Genomic DNA, 17,488 nt, shown 5'->3' with positions numbered 1-17,488 from the left:
GGGGCGGGTGGGGGGGGAGGAGCCAGCGTGCGCGAGACGTCACTTCGCATTAGATTCCCCAACGCTGACGGGCGCGCCGTTCCGTCACGGCGAACGCCATTGGTCGGCGCGCTCCTCGCTCGGGGCGCCTCGACCAATCGGGCGCTCGCTAACGGCGCGCTTCGCCTATGCGCACTAAGAAATTGCGATGCGCGTGGGAGGGAGGGGCCACGTTGGTGGTGGGCCCCCCAGTGGGGGGGGGGGGTGAGCGCGGGTGGGGGGCCCCCCACAGCCCCCCCCACAGTCCCCTCTCGCCCGCCCACACGAGCTGCCGCTTCTCAGCCCCCCCCCCTGCCTCCCCCCACGCCGCCGCCGGCCTCGCCAGAGCTCGCCACAGCTCCCCTTCATTTAAAGCTACAAACTTCGTTTAAAGCGGCGGGAGGTTTTTGTTGCGACTCCCTTCTTTTAAACTCCCCCCCCCCCCACGGGAGCGCATTTTCGGATAAGCACGTGTACTTTGGATACAGTGCCCGCGTGCGCGCGCGCGCGTGTGTGTGTGTGTACCACGGTATACTTGCTCGTGTGCGGAATACTTCACCCACGTGTGCGGCACCATCGTCCCGGGGTGCTGGTCGCAGCAGGGGAGGAGTGGCGTGCACGGAGTTTGTTAGAATTAGCTCTTCTCCGGCGTAGTTGGGGGGGGGGACGACTTCAAATTGTTGGACACTCCGGGGTGGACTGGGTGAGCGGGGCGGCATTTGCAAGTTAGCTGTTTCCGTGCTGCGTCTAGTTTCTAAGTTTTAAAAGAGCCCGCGACACACATGGATTTACGGGATCTGCTGCTGCTCCTGCTGCTGCTGATGCCGCCGGTCTGCGTGCAGTCGGCGCACGGCGACGCAGCGGCCGGGAGGGCTGCCCGCGACTTTCCCCACCGGCCAGGTGAGTGGGGATCATCATTGTGGTGGTGGTGGTGATGATGATGATGTTGATGATTTAGGTCTGTATCGCTGCTGACTGCTGCTGCAACAGCTGATGATGCTACCGAGTCGAGAGCTAATTCTGCTGATCGTATCACAGCTGCTGCTGCCGCCGCTGATACAACTTTGCTGCAGCAGTTGCTCTTACAGCTTATGCAGCTGTAATCACAGCCGCTGATTATTATAAACTACTCGTGGTGCTGGTTACACCGAGTCCAGCTGCTGCTGCTGCTACAGCTGCTGGCAGCACGTGGGGTGGTGGCTTTTGCCGGTCACGGAGTGCGCTGAGCTTCTTGTGCGACGTGGGTAGCCAACCTTGGCTCTAGGAGGTACGGGGCTATTCGCTCTGTGATTTAGCTGCCTTACCCAGCTGGCTACCTGTGTTTGCCTGTCTATCCCTCTACCTACCTACTTACCTTCCCACCTGCCTGTTGACCCATGTACCTGTTTGCCGAGCGAGCTCTCTGTACACAGGTGTTGCAGGCAAACCCACTCACCTGTTATTCTTGCGTTCTCTACACAGCTGTCTGCCTGCCTGCGTATCTGTCCACCTTCCGACACATCTGTTTAGCTTTCAATCTAGTATCTAACGTCGTGCCTACCTGCCTGCCTGCCTGTCTAGTAGTCTACCCACTTACAGAGCAATCCAACTCTTTACTTACCTATGGAGTTGTTTTCTGCCCACCTGTATGCTGACCGACCTACCTGCCCACATAGTGATACCCATATGCGCCTAGACATACTTGTACATATGAATAGTGAATGCAGTGTATGTTGGACTATACTTTGTAGCGCCACGACTTAAGTTGGTCGTGTTTTTCACCATCGCGTAAGCTGCCACGGCTCACTGATGAGTACTGAGATGACGAATCCCACTGTCACGATCATAATCGTCATCATCGTGTGGAGATATTAAATGAAGAACGTCACATGAGAAATGAATTAACATACTTTCCCCTCTTCTTGGTTCTTTCGGTAAAGTCACGTAGAATGGAAATAATAAATTATTAGATTAATATATTATTATATGATATTATTATATTATTTAATAAAGTTTTATTTTTATTATTTTATTATTTCCATTCTACGTGACTTTACCGAAAGAACCAAGAAGATTAATCCCTGCAGTCACGAAAGCTTTAAATCTAAATTTTATTATGTTTTATTTTTATTATTTTATTATTTCCATTCTACGTGACTTTACCGAAAGAACCAAGAAGATGAATCCCTGCAGTCACGAAAGCTTTAAATCGAAATTTTATTGTTTTATTTTTATTATTTTATTATTTCCATTTTACGTGACTTTACCGAAAGAACCAAGAAGATGAATCCCTGCAGTCACGAAAGCTTTAAATCGATACTTTCCCTTGTCATGGGAATGTGGAATTGCCACCGCTGGCTCTGGGAAAACGTCCCTTCGGTCTTGTCCAGCGCATAGTGGCACCTGATCCAGTCCGGTGTGGACGCAGCTTTTAATGATGTTCTGGAAGGGGCGATAGACATCTGATCTTTGTAAAATAAATCCCCAAGGCTGATCGATTTCACTCAAAGTGGCAGGCTCAGCCTAAACCTGCACGCCGCTCTAAGACTCGTGCTAAACCCAGGCAATAGATCATCGTCATCATTAGTAGTGAACCGAGTAATTCACCTGCCCTGGGCGTGTGACGCTAAAGCTGATAGAAAGTGTGAGGGGCATGTCTTGGCTGTCTCCCTTGGCAACTTCAGGTGTTGTCTCAGTGTTACCTTGTCCTACGGGTTATGGAGACGACGACGCCGCTGATGATGATGGATCTGTGTTCTCTATAGCGCCGTGGGCGCAAGCGCTGTTAGCGACCGCATGTTAACGCTGCGTTTAACGCTGAGTCGACCTAGGGGCTGATCAGGGGTTGATTCGGATACCACTGAGTCGCTTGCACAGTTCAGATACCATTCCACACATTCCCGGTGCAAATATCCACACACGGGGAATCCAAGACAAATACCCCCCCACGCCCCCTGCTGCCTCAACAAGCGCTGTTAGCGAGGCCGGCACGGGCACACGAGGGGGTGGGTGGCCAACACCACGCCCGGCCGCCTTTGTCTCCCCAGTGGTGATGTTTAGTATACTACACAAGGTCGATAATTGTCACCGGTGTTGGCCGTGAGCGGGAATCGAACTCGGGTGGCCGGGTTCGTAGCGCAGCGCGCTAACCGCTACACCGCCGCTCCACATGGGAATTCACACACACTCACTCACTCGTGTACTCGTACACACATGACCTGACACATGCTGACATACAAAGACCCCTCCGTTTAGCCTTCAGCAGACTGTTGTGGCAACGTTCTGTTCGCGAGCACACTGACACACAAAAACACCCATACGCACACACGGATATTGATACACAGATACTGATATACATAGATACCGACACACACAATAACAACAGCAGCAAACACTGACAGACGCACAAACACCGATACACAGACACTGACACACACACAAACAAGATCTCCCGTATTGATAATTGGGGTATAGGTATTGTTAGTTAGCAAGCATCTGTCAATATACATTCCAATACCAATACCCCCGCCATTCACCACGAAGTGACGGTAACGTCACCACGGCGCCCGTGCCAGGCTAGGTGCACTTTGAGGCCACGTGGAGGTCACGGGACAACACCCTGCAGGTGCCACGGGTTGGCTGACTGAGATGACCGGTAGATGCACCACCAGCTGTACCCCCTGCTGTGCCAATAAACATTCCCAACACACACACACATATTGTCCCTCTGTGCAGTGCTGAGCACCGCCGATCGACGTTTCGATTCCATCTCCCCGCGTGGCAGTTGAAACATTAGAGGCAAGTCTCTTTTTTTTCCATATCCTCCCTCCTGACCAGTGCACAGCAGATGGAGTACCCCACTGGGCGGGCGGGCGTACGTTGGTGGTCAAGTGTGGGTCCGCCCGCCTCTTCCAACAACGGCGTCCGGTCAAAGCGTGAGGGAAGAGCGGGGATCGACTTATCCCTGCCATAGGGACCCACTTTTACCTGCCTATGGCTCCCTCCGGCGGTGGCTCGTCCGCCAGGCAGCGGCGTGGTCGAGCAGTTGCGGGGCCTGCGCCTTTGCCGATGTAAAGGCGGCGGTGGGGCAATCCGTAGCCCGAGCAGCAGCAGCAGCAGCGCCGTGAGCGGCGGTAGGGAAGGGACCATCCATCATTGGTCCGCGGCTATTTGTGTAAAAATGGGCAGAACACGTAGAAATTGCCGGCTAATTGTGCCTAATGAGACATAATGTGCTTGTTTTCTTGCTCGCCACGAGGGAAGAGCCATTGTTTGGTGACCTCATCCCGGCGTGTTTGCGAGTTGGGGTTGGGGGGGTGGTGCCTTGCGTCTGTCAGGCCGTGCACGTGCACGCAACAACAACAGCAGCAGCAGCAGCAGCCGCAACTGCTGCTGCTGCTCAGGTGATTAGGCGGAGAAAGTGGCCGCCACTTCCTCCACCAGGGTTGGGAGGGCAAATCGGCAGACGATTGGCTCGGCCGCTTCCTTACAGGTGTCGGTTGCTGCGGAGGCCCACACCTTGCAGGGGCGGGGGGAGGGGTCGGGGGGGGGTGAGGAGGGGGGGGGTGAGGAGGGGGGGGGGCATCTCGACCAGATCCAGAATGTGAGCCGCGTCTGGGGGGCGAGTGGAGCGGGCATCGCTCGCTCGGTCCGGCTGCGCCCGCTGGAAAAGCCGGTGGCCCAAGCACCGTTGCTGACCGGGGGGGGGGGGGGGGAGATGGGGGGGCTCTGACCCCCGACTCTCGTTCGTCATCGATCTGACTCACTTGGGTTGCCGGACGTGAACTGCCTGAGCGTGCGTGTAAGCGCGATTGTGGGGAGCGGCGTCGGCGCTGCGGTTCTTCGCGCACTGCGCTCGCGACCCCGGTGACCCCGGTTCAATTCCCCGGCCTTGGCCAAAGTGGGTGGCGAGCATGCACGGTGCCCATGCCGAACTTCTTTGGCGCCGTACGCAGCCAGCTGTGCGGATCGGAGGTGCGGGGGAAGGACCGCAAGTGATGTCTGGACTTCTTGCTTGGCTTGACTCGGCCTGGAACGAGCACCTGGTGTACACAGCGTCCCCGGGGAGATAAATGCTGTGGGGGCGTGGGGCGGCCCACAATCACCCCTTCCGCATTTAAATACGAGGTGCCACTCGAGGCACTTATCCCGGCATTCGATATGGCCTCATGGGGAGGGTCTTTGTTTTGTGTGCGCGCGCTGGAAGATGTTGGTGCGCTGTCGGAACACAATGTCCTTAGAACACTTGAAGCGCAATTATTATCGTCTATGTGCCTGTGGTCTCGCCGCTGCACAGTCGTAAGCATTGCCGTTTGTATCAGCGTGGCAAGTTTGTTTAGTTTCACCCAGGCTACTGTGTCTCTGTTCTCGTCCTTTGGTAGCTCACTCAGCAACCACGTGTCGAGACCTCGTGTTGTAATGACCGCTCGCCGTGCCACTTTGTGGGACGTCACCAGCGGTTTTCCTGTGGAGTAGACTGGTCCCTGCCATACGAACGTGCAACTTTATATTCATTTTCAACACTGGCTTAGAGACAATGAACCTGCGCTGCTGAAATTCTGGGTTTGAATGCGGATTTCAGCCGTTCCACTGATTAATCTGGGTTCTCAAGCGCCGTGAGTTGATGGTTTCAGCCCCCGTCACCAAAATACGTAATATTCAATGTGTTTTATTCACTTTAGATATTCCCAGCTTTGGGGAAGAGAACACGTTTTTGGATTGATTGCCATGTGACGATCACCTCGATAGTCGGGCATGTGAGAAAGGTGGCTCCACCACCCGCTATCGTGGGTAAGAGGCAGTTGACGGAACATCAGAAGTCGTCCTGTGATCTCCCTTTCAGTGGCTGCTCTCTGTGACATGGGGTGTGTGCTACACCGCTTATCGCCAGAGTCATGAAATGTTACTTTTCTCTACCCGGCACACCACCACATGCAGGATACCCCTCGCTATCCATGTGCCACCAAATATTTGCGGCGACCAGGGCAACAGTGTGCGAAATGAAGCCCTGCCCAGTTGTACTGACTGCAGCCCCTGCACACGCGTGTGTCTGTACGAGCGTGTCTCTTCGGGGAGCGCTTAGCTCGCTGCGCTACAAATCTGGCGACCCAGATTCGATTCCCGTTCACGATTAGCACCAGCGATGATTATCTGAACCGGTCTTGGGCTTTCCCCGAGGTCAATTCAGTCTCAAATGAGTACCTGGTGCGATGTATAAACATCGCCACTCGGGCGACAAAGGTGGCCGGGCGTGGTGCTGGCCACCCACCCCCTCGTGTGCCGTGCCGGCCTTCACAGGTGCTGGCTCGCTAACAGCACTTGCCCCAACAGTTTGTGAAGGCTACACGGGGGATCTTTGACCTTTGTCCCTCCGGCCTCTGCGCGTCTGCAGTGGTCTCGCTGGGCCGCGAGCCGCGGGAGATGGCCCTCGTGACGCCCGTTCGCACCGACCCCAGCGGCCTCTTCTCCTCCCACCGGCTCTCGGCGGGCGCCGGCACGGGCGCCGGCACACGCGTCCGCAGGAACGCTGACGCGGACAGCGAAGACAGAGTCTACTTCAACGTCACCATCTTCGGGCGCGAACTGCACCTCCGGCTGAAGCGCAACGGCCGGCTGGTGGCGCCCGGTGCCTCCGTGGAGTGGCATGAGGACGGGGAGGAGAGCACCGGCGGGACCTTGCGCCGGGAGGCACTGCCGCACGGGTGTTTGTACACGGGCGAGGTGGACGGGATGCCCGGCGCCAGCGCCGCTATCAGCAACTGCGATGGCCTGGTGAGACGCCTGCCTGTGCATGCACACACACTCGCACACACTCACGCGCACACACACGCACACTCACACACACACTCACGCACGCACACTCACGCACACACACTCACGCACGCACACTCACGCACACTCACGCACGCACACTCACGCACGCACACTCACGCACACTCACACACACTCACGCGCGCACACTCACGCTCGCACACTAACGCACACACTCACGCACACACTCGCACACACACGCGCACACACGCGCACACACACACGCACACATACTCGCACACACACTCGCACAAGGCACGCAGAGCCATGGTTCTCGGCCCTAACCGGCTGTTGGCGGAGTGGTGTCGGTGCTCCAGGCCCGTCGGCTACCAACGCCAGCAACCAGGGCAGCTCACTCGGCTTGCACCGCTACCGCCACCACCACGCGCTTGGGCTGCTTAAGAAGGGATGGCCTGATCGTCCCCTAAGTCGGCTCAGCCTTAAACGAGTGCCTGGTGTGTGCATAAAGCATCGGCGTAGTGCTGCCCACCTCACGCCCATCGTGTGCCTAAGCCGGCCTTAATAGGTGCTCGCTAATAGCACTGGCCCCTACGGCCCATAGTGCTACAGAGAATACAAATACATCATCATCTCCGTAACCCTCCCCCATGCGAGCTTCTCGCCTTTCTGCACCCCCGGGTGATCGCCTCTGCACTGTGTTCGTGCAGGGCGTCTTGCCCAGAGCGTCAGTCCGCTCTGTTGCATTTCCCTGACGGATGGGGCCGCACTCTGCGGATGAGACCCAGAGAAGTCGAAACCGCTCAAGAGCTTAAACAGACACAATGATCCGCGAGGCTGATGGGTCGGGGGATTGACTGGCATTTTTTTTTCTCCCATGAAACGGGTGCCATTATTGCGATTCTTGATTGAGTTTTGGCACAGGTCACCTTATGGTCGAGCCAAATCTGTGTCATAAGTCCTTCCACCACCCGACATAGCCAAACGAATTAAAGCGTCGCGCGTACACGCGCACAACGCATAAAACGATTGTCTCAGCTTCTAAGCGGTGAGTTCAAGAACAATCTCACCGCCATATGTACCAATGTTAGATCCGCGACGTTTCACTTGAAGCTGGGCCAGGCATCTTGAGAGGACGAGATCCAGGAAGTCAGAATAACCACGTCACCTGACCCGGCATCTGAAACACATTCAGGTTTGTAAACGAGTGGGTTTTCCCTGAGGAATCACGTGATCCCAAATATATTTCCATCTCCTTGAGCAAACTCCATCGCGCACCTCCTGCCGCCTGTCCCTCCACACCGACCCCCATCGCGAACCACTCCTCCTGTCGTCACGCTCCGAGACGAGTTCAGTTTTAATTAACTCCCCCCCCCCCCTAGACCCCCCCTCCGCCCCCCTTCCCCAACTACTTTGTGGCGGGCTGCTTCCTGTCTGTCCCCGTGTGCTCAGGTCGACAGGAATTACCAGATTTTTACCCTCGGGGAAATTAGCAACCGCAGCAGCAACAACAAAAACCGCCCGTGTACTGTATTCGCACGAGAGCGAGCGGTAATGGTAACGGACGTCTTGCAGGAAATTTGTGGCTCTCTTAACCTTCTTTTCTCCACCCTGAAACGAAATATCGCTCAGGAATTAAATAACTTCTCTGCGCGTAATCACGGCCAGTGCCGGATTATTCTAGTGGCAAAAGTAGCTACATATGTAGCTACGGGCCCCGCACTTTCAAGGGCCCCTCGTTAAATGCTTTCAAGCTATCAATTCCGGTTCAGTGATTCTGCACTTGCTCTATTACCATAGTACTATACCGCCTTCAACTTTTATGAACGACTGGCTGTTTAAGGTTAGCGATTTGTCATATTATCTGGCTGTATAGGAAATGAAAAAATACAATTACTTTACTGTGCAAGTAAAACATTTGTGTTTTAGTATTTACGTGTTTTTTAATTATGGCCCCTTTATAACATACTAGCTTTGCCCGAGACTTGGATTCTTGTCTTGGATTAATAGACGGCCTAAGCGGAGGGTGGGGGGGATGCGTGACGTCAGCAGGCACACTGCCTGACGCTGCCGCATGCGGGTGACATCACAGATGTGTCTATTTTATGACTTTTTGCATTTTGTACAGTGTGGAATCTACACACATGCCAAATTTCAAATTTGTTCCATGTTGGGAAGTATGCTAAACATTTCGAACAAGACACATATTCACAAATTTCCCTTTTACATATATATGGATGCTACAGGCCCCGCACTAGCTTAATCCGGCACTGATCACGGCGCGCTTCAGTTGTTACCGGGGCGAGAGTCTGGGAGCTCGGTAATTGGTAACGAGATTTTTTTCCTTCCCCCGTCCTCAAAGCTCGTTCCGGTGGCCCCGTTGCCTCTGCAGTCGTACAGTAGAGAGCAGGGTAAGCAGCGCAGTGGTGACAACGCGCGCCTCACGGCAAGAGGGGCCTAGGTTCAATTCCCGACCTGAGCGTCATTTGTGTGGAGTTTGTATGATCTCACCCTGGCCTGCAGAGTGTGCGTTAACGCGAGTCCGGTTTGTGTGGAGTTGGCACAGTAGCGGGGTACAGCTGGTGCATCTACTCGTCATCTTAGTCAGCCAACCCATGGCACTTGGGTCTGTCCCGAGACCTCCGGTCAGCAGTGAGCCTTCGACACTTCACATGGCCTCAAAGTGCACCTGGCCTGGCACAGGCACCGTGGTAACGTCACCGTCACTTAGTGGCGAATGGCAGGTTTTGGTGTGCAGTTGGTATGTTCTCCCCCTGTTTTGCATGGGTTTCCTGTGGATCCTCCAGTTTCCTCTCTACAAAAAAACAACCATACACTCTGACTGGTATTGGCTCAAACCATTTCCCCAATGCTGCAAAATAACCTGCAAATTACTCAATTGGGAATCACACGTGTGGCAGCAACAGTGCTGCAGTCTTGACACTCTGCGAGGCTTTCCTGGGTAAACAGACGTAGTCGAGGTCGTGGTAATAATAAAAATAATTAAAATAATTAAAATAATTAAAATCGTGACACCGCGGATTGGCTGGCGGAGCGTGAACGGCTGAGCTTGAGGATCAGCGCGGCCGTGCTTGCCTGCGCGGTGCCAGCGTGTCCCCGCGGTGAACATGATAAGCCTCTTCAGCCTTGTTTAGATTGGGCCCTTGCCAGGCTTCACGTTTCTGTTGATGTTTGATTTGTACGAAAGCGACGTTTCACTTGACAACAACAACAAAAAATAAATCCCCGCACACGCTCTCGATTGTAAAGCGCACGCGCGTGATGTGAATGTTTGCATACAACCTCGTTCGAGATTCGGAGTGCAACGACGCGTCCGTCGATTCCTCCGTTCGTGTTGATTCTCGGGCTCGCGGTACGCGCGTGGTCAGGGACGATCGTGCTCGATTCGTACAAGTTGTACGTAACGGGGATCGGGCGACCCACGCCGCCGCTAGAGGCCGTTACGGTCGCCGCAGCGGCTAAAATAAAAGAAAGGAAACGATTTCTTAAATCGAATCGCGATGCAAAATTACGACAATTCAATGTCTTGCCCTCGAGGGAGCTGAGTCGTCCCACCCGAACAGTAATTGTACTACAGAGACGGGCTCGTTAAATGAACGCAGCTGTGTCCGTTGATGAGACCCAGAGGCGGCCCGATGGACTAAAAGTATTGTTATAAATACGTGGAGAAAATAAAGAGGGGATATTTATTTGATTATTTATGGGGTTTTATTTCCCGTGACGTTCCCCAACAGTGGATAATGAATTTCCATTCGGCACTAGTTCGCCACTGTCAACTTCTGTGACGACGTGCTGAGTTTGCGGGTTTCTCCCTGGTGTTTTGAGATGCTGGCACATTTAGGGTCCGTCGTAATGGTGGTGCCCAGCGCTTTGTCCACTGCTGGATGAAGGCCTCCCCGTGCCATTTCAGTCACGTGGCTGTTGTTTGACCATACTTTACCACACTGGTTGCTGCGATTTGGTGAAGGTGGGGCGGCTCGGCACAGGTTCAGATATCACTCGCCACCGAATTTAGCCGTGGCCAGCAATTGAACTTGGGGCTCCGAGTTCAGAGCGTAGCGCGCTAACCACTGTACCACCGCTCCCCAACTTGCCCGGTATAGAAATCCAAATTGCGTTGCATTGCATCGCCGTGACAGATGCCTCCAGAGCAACCGCCGTGCTGTAAATAAAATAAAAATACGCAGATTTGTAACGCAGAGCACAGCTTTCTTTCGATCAGAGGCGCCGGAAACCGCAGGCGATCGCTTGGGAATGCAGCCGAAACCCGCGCCGGCAATCGCCCAAGCTCTGCGGTTCTACATTGCGATGTTCGGCCAACTCCATCGATGGGCAAATTTCACACGAGCCGCGTTGTCGCGACAGGCGTGACGGCACGAACGGGTCCGTGGTGCCCGGCGTGGTCAGGAGGGGTGATCGCGAAGGGGCATTCGTCCGTGGGGTGTGCCCCCCCGTGCCCCCCGTGCCACCGTGCGTATTCGTGGCGCCGCTATTTAGAGAGCGCCCATTAATCTTAGCGGGCGCTCGTTGCGGAGGCGGCGGCGGTGGTGGCTTAGCGCGGCGGAGGGATTTGAATAGTCAGCACCAGACGGTGCCACTGTATTAATGTTGAGCCCTGGCAGACCACTTTCTATTTGCCGTAATTAATCCCAGGCTCTCGTGCGGCTTGCCTCGTTGGTTTCTTAACGAGCGAGGTTGTCGCGGGAGCGGGGGGCTGGCGGTGATGTTTAGCGGGACTCACGGTGGCTAGGAGATCTGCATTCACATCGGTGAAGTATAAACAACAACAGCAGCAGCAGCAGATTTGTCGCCGATGTTGGCGTGCTACGTGAAGTGGGAGCGGTACTGCTGCTGCGATGAAATTGCATCCACTCCATGCTCGGTGGTTCACATCCAGCGAAGCCGCGTTCGCCAGTTGTTTGCCAATCGGTCGTTTCCGTCCGATGTTCTTTTTGCCGAGAGCGCCCTCCGATGCCTCCGTCTCCAATAAAGGGACGAATCGGCCCGGGCGACAGCAGCCCGGTGTGACAACGTCGCGAGATTCGTGCCACATCGCCGTGCGTGTGGTTGGGCGTGCGGAGCGTTGGCGCAGTGGGTTAGCACGTTGTGCTACGAGCCCGGCGACCCGAGTTCGATTGCCGCTCACGGCCAACACCATTGACGGTTATCCGAACCGGTCGTGGGCCTCCCCTAGATAGACTCGACCTGAAACGAGTACCTGGTGCGATGTGTAAAAAACATGGCCACTGGAGAGATAAAGGCGGTCACCTACCGTCTCGTGCATCGTGCCAGCCTTCATAGGTGCTCGTTAACAGCACTTTCCCTAACAGTGCGTTAAAGGCTATGTGGGGGATCTTTGTCTTTGTGTGTGTGTGTGCCTGCACCGCCGGGCCTCGCGGCCCGTCCCACCCTATCGCGACAGAGTGAGAGGATTTAGAAGCGCGGGTTTTTTCGGGATGGAAATCGAGACACCGCATTTCTCGCGCGGCACTTTGGCAATCGCCTCTCCGCGTCGCGTTTGTCCGGGTAATGAAGCCGCCCCGTCCCTCCCCTCCCCGCACTCGCAAACGCCGCGTGGCCGTGCAGAGTGGACGGGCGGCTGGATGGGATGGCGAGGTGGTTGGGGGGTGGGCGGGTTCATGTTCGCCCATCTGGGTGTCTGCGGTTATTTGTCTCTTGTCCCTCCGATCCATTGGCTTGTCTGTGTGTGTCTGTGTCTGTGTGTGGGAGTGGTGGTGTAGCGGTTAGCGCGCTGCGCTATGCATGTCTGTGTGTGTCTGTGTGTGGGAGTGGTGGTGTAGCGGTTAGCGCGCTGCACTATGTATGTCTGTGTGTGTCTGTGTGTCTGTGGGTGGGAGTGGTGGCGTAGCGGTTAGTGCGCTGCGCTATGAACCCGGCAACCCGGGTTCGATTCCCGCTCACGGCCAACACCGGTGACGATTATCTGAACCGGTCCTGGGCTCCCCTAGGTCGACTGAGCCTCAAATGAGAACCTAGTGCGGTGTGTAAATATCGCCACTAGGGAGACAAAGGCGGTCGGGCATGTTGCTGATCACCCACCCCCTCGTGTACCGTTCCAGCCTTCATAGGTGCTCGCTAACAGCACTTGCTCCAACAGTCTGTTAAGGCTATGCGGGGGATCTTTGTCTCCATCTGTCCCCGTGTGAGTGTTCGTGTGAGCGTCTGTGAGTGTCCCTGTATTATCTAACCCTAACCTGCATGTGTCCGCGTGTCTCTCCGTGTGTCTCTCCGCGTGTGTCTGTGAAGACAGACTGGCTGTCTCCCACAGTGTGTCTCCCTGTGGTCTCTCCCTGCGTTTCACTTGCACCTGTGAGCCCAGTTGGTGTCTGTGGCTTCTGCTGTCTAGGCTATCCCACAGGCTGTGCTCTGTTCGGCGATGTGCGTGGCTTTTTATTTAATCTACGTACGTACCCGTGTAACCCCCGCGCACGTGCATGTCTGCGCATCGGTCGGTCGTTCGGCCGTCCGGACAGAGACATTTATTTTGTGCGAGAGCTGACCCCCAATGAACCACCGCCATCTCTCTTGCAATGGAGAAATGGGATGAATATTCAGAAGGAAATTTGAGAACGGGGAGCAAAATGTTCGGTCAAGCCACGGGCGCTTCACTGCGTGACAATGAACAACGCGCTGTGCCGTGACAAGAGGACACGTGGTGCAGAGGGCAAGCCCTATTCATCGAGGGTCTCCCAGCAATGAACATTGACGTAGTGTACTGACAGCCATTAGAGGCAGCGATGTTTATCATCGTATTGAAAACCAAAAATAGATTAATCGATTTGAATTAGTCGATAGAATCGCGATGCAGGAGGGGGGAGACTTGTCCGATCCCGGGTGCATCTGCAATAATGATGATGATGATGCAGAGACGGGCTTGTGAAACATATGCTGCTGCATCTGTTGACGAAGCCCAGAAGGTTGAAATAGGTCCAGCAGTATTGCTTGCTGAAACAATCGGGCGCTGGGCGAACATTCGCCTGGCAGGCGTGTGGGGCCGATGGACGAACACGTTATTTTAATTACGTGGAGAGAAGACAGGGTGAATAATAATTTATTTTTACTTTAGAATTTTCCTGCGATAAACCATGACAATTCAGTGAACCGCAAGAGAGGAGGGGGGGGGGGAGGAATGGGGTGGGGATATTGAAGCTATTAAACTAAACTATTTGTTCTTTTACCAAGTAAGGCCCTACTGAGCTATGTAGCACTTTTCAGAAGCGACCTGGCCATCACAAATGATAGCTCAACGGAGTGGATTATCGTCGCGTGGGAATTTACGGCAGCCGAATACTCTCAGCGCACGGTCATTCTAAATGCGGAGGGAAAAATCGGACCCTTGAGAACACGCAAACTCCAAATATACAGCAGCAGGCATCAGGGTCGGGATCAAATTCACGACCTCCTGCATACCTGGCGAGGTAGTTAACATCTCCGAGCCACCGTGATGATGGGAGAGAGAGACACGTAAACTCCAAATATACAGCAGCAGGCATCAGGGTCGGGATCGAATTCACGACCTCCTGCACACCAGGCGAGGTAGTTAACATCTCCTAGCCACCGTGATGATGGGAGAGAGAGACACGTAAACTCCAAATATACAGCAGCAGGCGTCAGGGTCGGGATCGAGCCCACGACCTCCTGCACACCAGGCGAGGCAGATAACATCTCGCCACCACACCATCTCGGGGGTTGGGGGGGCGGTATACGAGGCTCCCTCCGTGTGCAAGTGAATCGATCCCGGCCTTATTTTGAGCAATCGCCACACGTTCCTCTGTCATGGGCAAAGCCACGGGAAAAGAAGCCGAGAGGTATTTTGAATGCAGGTGAAGGCGGTGGACGCTGGGAGAGTTATGGAATGATTTTGTAGAGCGGGTAAGCAGCTTCGTACTCGGAGTAAGACGGTGCTGTAGATGCAATAGAGGTTGCGATGGGCGGGACACGAGTGCAGGGTGAAGGAGGGCAGGCCACCGACACGGGCATCAGGGTGGCACCCAGAGGTCGGTGACCTCAAGTGGTTTTGACGAGACCGTAAGAGAGGTCCCTCGAGGTTGAGTTGTCAGTTTGTGACATCGAGCGGATCTAGCAGGAGGGAGGAAGCGACGGCAAAGTGTCGCACGATCGCCGGCGTTGGCCGTGACGTCCGCTCGACCTGACCTCGGCCGCGAGCGTCCAATCGACGGCTCGCGCTCCGACGCCCTCCGCCGCCCGCCCGACCGCCTGCCGGGCTGACCCCTCAACCTCTCGCCCGCAGGCCGGCCTCATCCACACGCAGGACGACGACTTCTTCATCGAGCCGCTGGAGCGAGGACGTCGGGCGGAGGAGACGGAGGGAGGGGAGGGTGGCCGCACGCACGTCGTGTACCGCCGGTCCGCCGCCGCCGCCGGCGCCTTCCCGCTCAACGCCACGTCCGCGCCAGGCCCCGCCACCGGTACGTCGACGTCGCGATCGCGCCGCCCTCGGCCCGGGGTCGTCGGGAGCCATTGAGCCACTGCTGCTCCTTATGTTGTCGTGGAACGCGGACGGCGGGCGGCTCGCCGAGCGCGTGACGCGGCGCTCCGTGTGCGCCGCGTCACGTGCGGTTTGGGTGCCCCTCCCTCGCTCGTCCCACGGGGCCTGTGGCAACGAAGAAACAAACAAACGTGCGGACAGATGTACGCACGCGGGAACGAAGTGGGACGGACACGTGTGTGTCATTACCTTTGTGCCAGTGTGTATGTGCCGTGTGTTCCCATGTGTGGCAAAGTGCTTCTGGTTTGATTGCTATGTTGGGATCGCGACCACCTCGAGTGGGTCGTCACTTGTCTCCTGGGGATAAAAGAAGAATCGATTCAAAGAAACGAGCGGCTCTCATCTTGTAGCTGCACCCCTTGGCTACTTCACCTCTGGGCTGCGTGACCCCTGGCTGCATGACCCCTGGCTGCGTGACCTTGGACTGCTTCTTGTACATGTCACGATATTGCATCTCGCCTACACTTAGAGGGTGATGCATCGTTGCTGTGGCTAGCATGCTGCACTATGGATCCGGCCACACGAGTTCGACTCCCGTTCACGGCTAACATCGGTGGCGAGCGATATCGGAACCGGTCCTGAGCTCCCCCGCTCACCGACCGCCGTTGACCAGCGTGGTCGAGTACGGTCACACGAACCCCGAGATCGACGGACCGTGAAGAGGCCTTCATCCAGCAGTCGGATTGATAAGTGCGCCGCTCCAGTGACATCACGGCACGGGAGTGATGCCACGGGAGTGCTCGAGTGGCCACGCTTTGCCACGACTTTGAAATCTTTTCCACATTAATGAGGTCTCGGACTCTCGTGCCGCCCGGGCCAGGCCGCACACGACGTACCTCGGGGTGTGGCGACAAGATAAGAGCCGTTTGTTGTTGCCTCGGTTTACATTCCTCCGCGTCGGTGTCACCGTTACGGCTGCCGCCGCCGCCGCCGCTGCGCTCACTCCGTAATCCATGCGGCACGCAATGATTCACCGGCCCAGCGAGGGAGGGTGGGGAGGTGTCGCGGTTCAATTTAGGAATCGATTTACAAACATTGCCTCGTTTTTACCATCTCGATTGTATTGCTTCTCATCGTCTCGTTGGTCTTGTCGGCCTACATCTAACAGGGAGCGTGTTGCGTTTTTGTACGTTGATCGGTAACTGGGTTAGAGCCATTAACCTGTTTAATTCGCAGGTTGCCGACATCTAATGACGGAGCCAGGATTTTCAGGTAGGGGGGGCAACCCCTCCAGCAATGAAAAATTATAGAGGAGTTGTTAGTAAGTAAGGAGTTGTTAGTAAGTAAGGACTTGTCCTTTGATTTTTATTCGACGCGTGTGCGGCGATGGCCCAGCCATCGATCGAGGGTCAAATTCGAACTGCGTTGTGTGATCGGCCTCGCACTCGCTGAAGGTGTTTGCCTTCAGGGAAGTCGTGTACTGAATACGCAACTGTGCACAATTCTGTGAGTCACTTATAACTGCTCTGCCGTTACTTATTATTTCCAATTATGGACTCATAATTGGCAATAATAATAAATCCCAATAATCCGATCGAAATTGGGGATTTCGATCGGATCATTGGAGTAGCACGTGCCACCCCCCCTCCCCCGACATCTGTGCTCGATCCCAGACTCTCAACTGCACTGGTTCAGTGCTTGGACATGACCTCGTGCGTCGCGTCGCCTGTCTCGTGTTGCGTTCTGAGCCGAGTGGACGCGGCCCGAGGCCTGGCTGGGAAACCTAGCCTGGCACGCGGCCCGAGGCCTGGCTGGGAAACCTAGCCTGGCACGCGGCCGCGGCCAAAGACGCGGCGGAGTGAGGCAGCCGTGTGGGCACGGGTCGCGGTAATTTTGGGGTCATTTGCATTTCGTCATTTATCTCGGTGCCAGGGGTCCACTCCGGCCCCTCGCTTTGGCGCGCGTGGCGGTAACGAGTGGCGGTAACCCGAGAGGTGCGTCGTTAAATTCACATTGGGCGGTCTGCGTGGGCCGTGGGCCGTGTGCCGTGAGCGTTCCCGACCGGGTGCGCCGGGGGCTGGCGTGGGTGGTGGAACTGGTGAGAAGTTTCATCCTCGCCGGGTTTTTTTTTCCACCACTCAACAATATTTTCTCGTAAACTTAATTTCTTCCACTGCCAGATTTTCGTAAATTTATTCATTCCCCTCGGTTCATTCATCAACTTTATTATAA

General features: G+C 55.3%; 1 protein-coding gene across 2 annotated transcripts in view; it reads left to right on the top strand.

The window, feature by feature from the left end:
* The first annotated feature begins 349 nt into the window (after positions 1–349).
* LOC144946435 (A disintegrin and metalloproteinase with thrombospondin motifs 3-like) overlaps positions 350–17,488 on the top strand; it is a 79,052-nt gene continuing 61,913 nt past the window's right edge. Inside the window, exons 1-3 of one of the 2 annotated variants that reach the window (XM_078875302.1) lie at positions 350–918; positions 6,389–6,768; positions 15,059–15,236. In XM_078875302.1, coding sequence (XP_078731428.1) covers positions 801–918; positions 6,389–6,768; positions 15,059–15,236 — 676 coding nt within the window. In that variant the 5' untranslated portion in view covers positions 350–800. The remainder of the gene's footprint in view (positions 919–6,388; positions 6,769–15,058; positions 15,237–17,488) is intronic. The other variant, XM_078875301.1, reaches the window with a different exon arrangement.

The sequence above is a fragment of the Lampetra fluviatilis genome, chromosome 41 (assembly GCF_964198595.1).
Source record: "Lampetra fluviatilis chromosome 41, kcLamFluv1.1, whole genome shotgun sequence".
NCBI classification, from domain to species: domain Eukaryota; kingdom Metazoa; phylum Chordata; class Hyperoartia; order Petromyzontiformes; family Petromyzontidae; genus Lampetra; species Lampetra fluviatilis.
The sequence above is the reverse complement of the archived record's forward strand: the minus strand, read 5'-3'. Positions and strand labels throughout refer to the sequence as shown.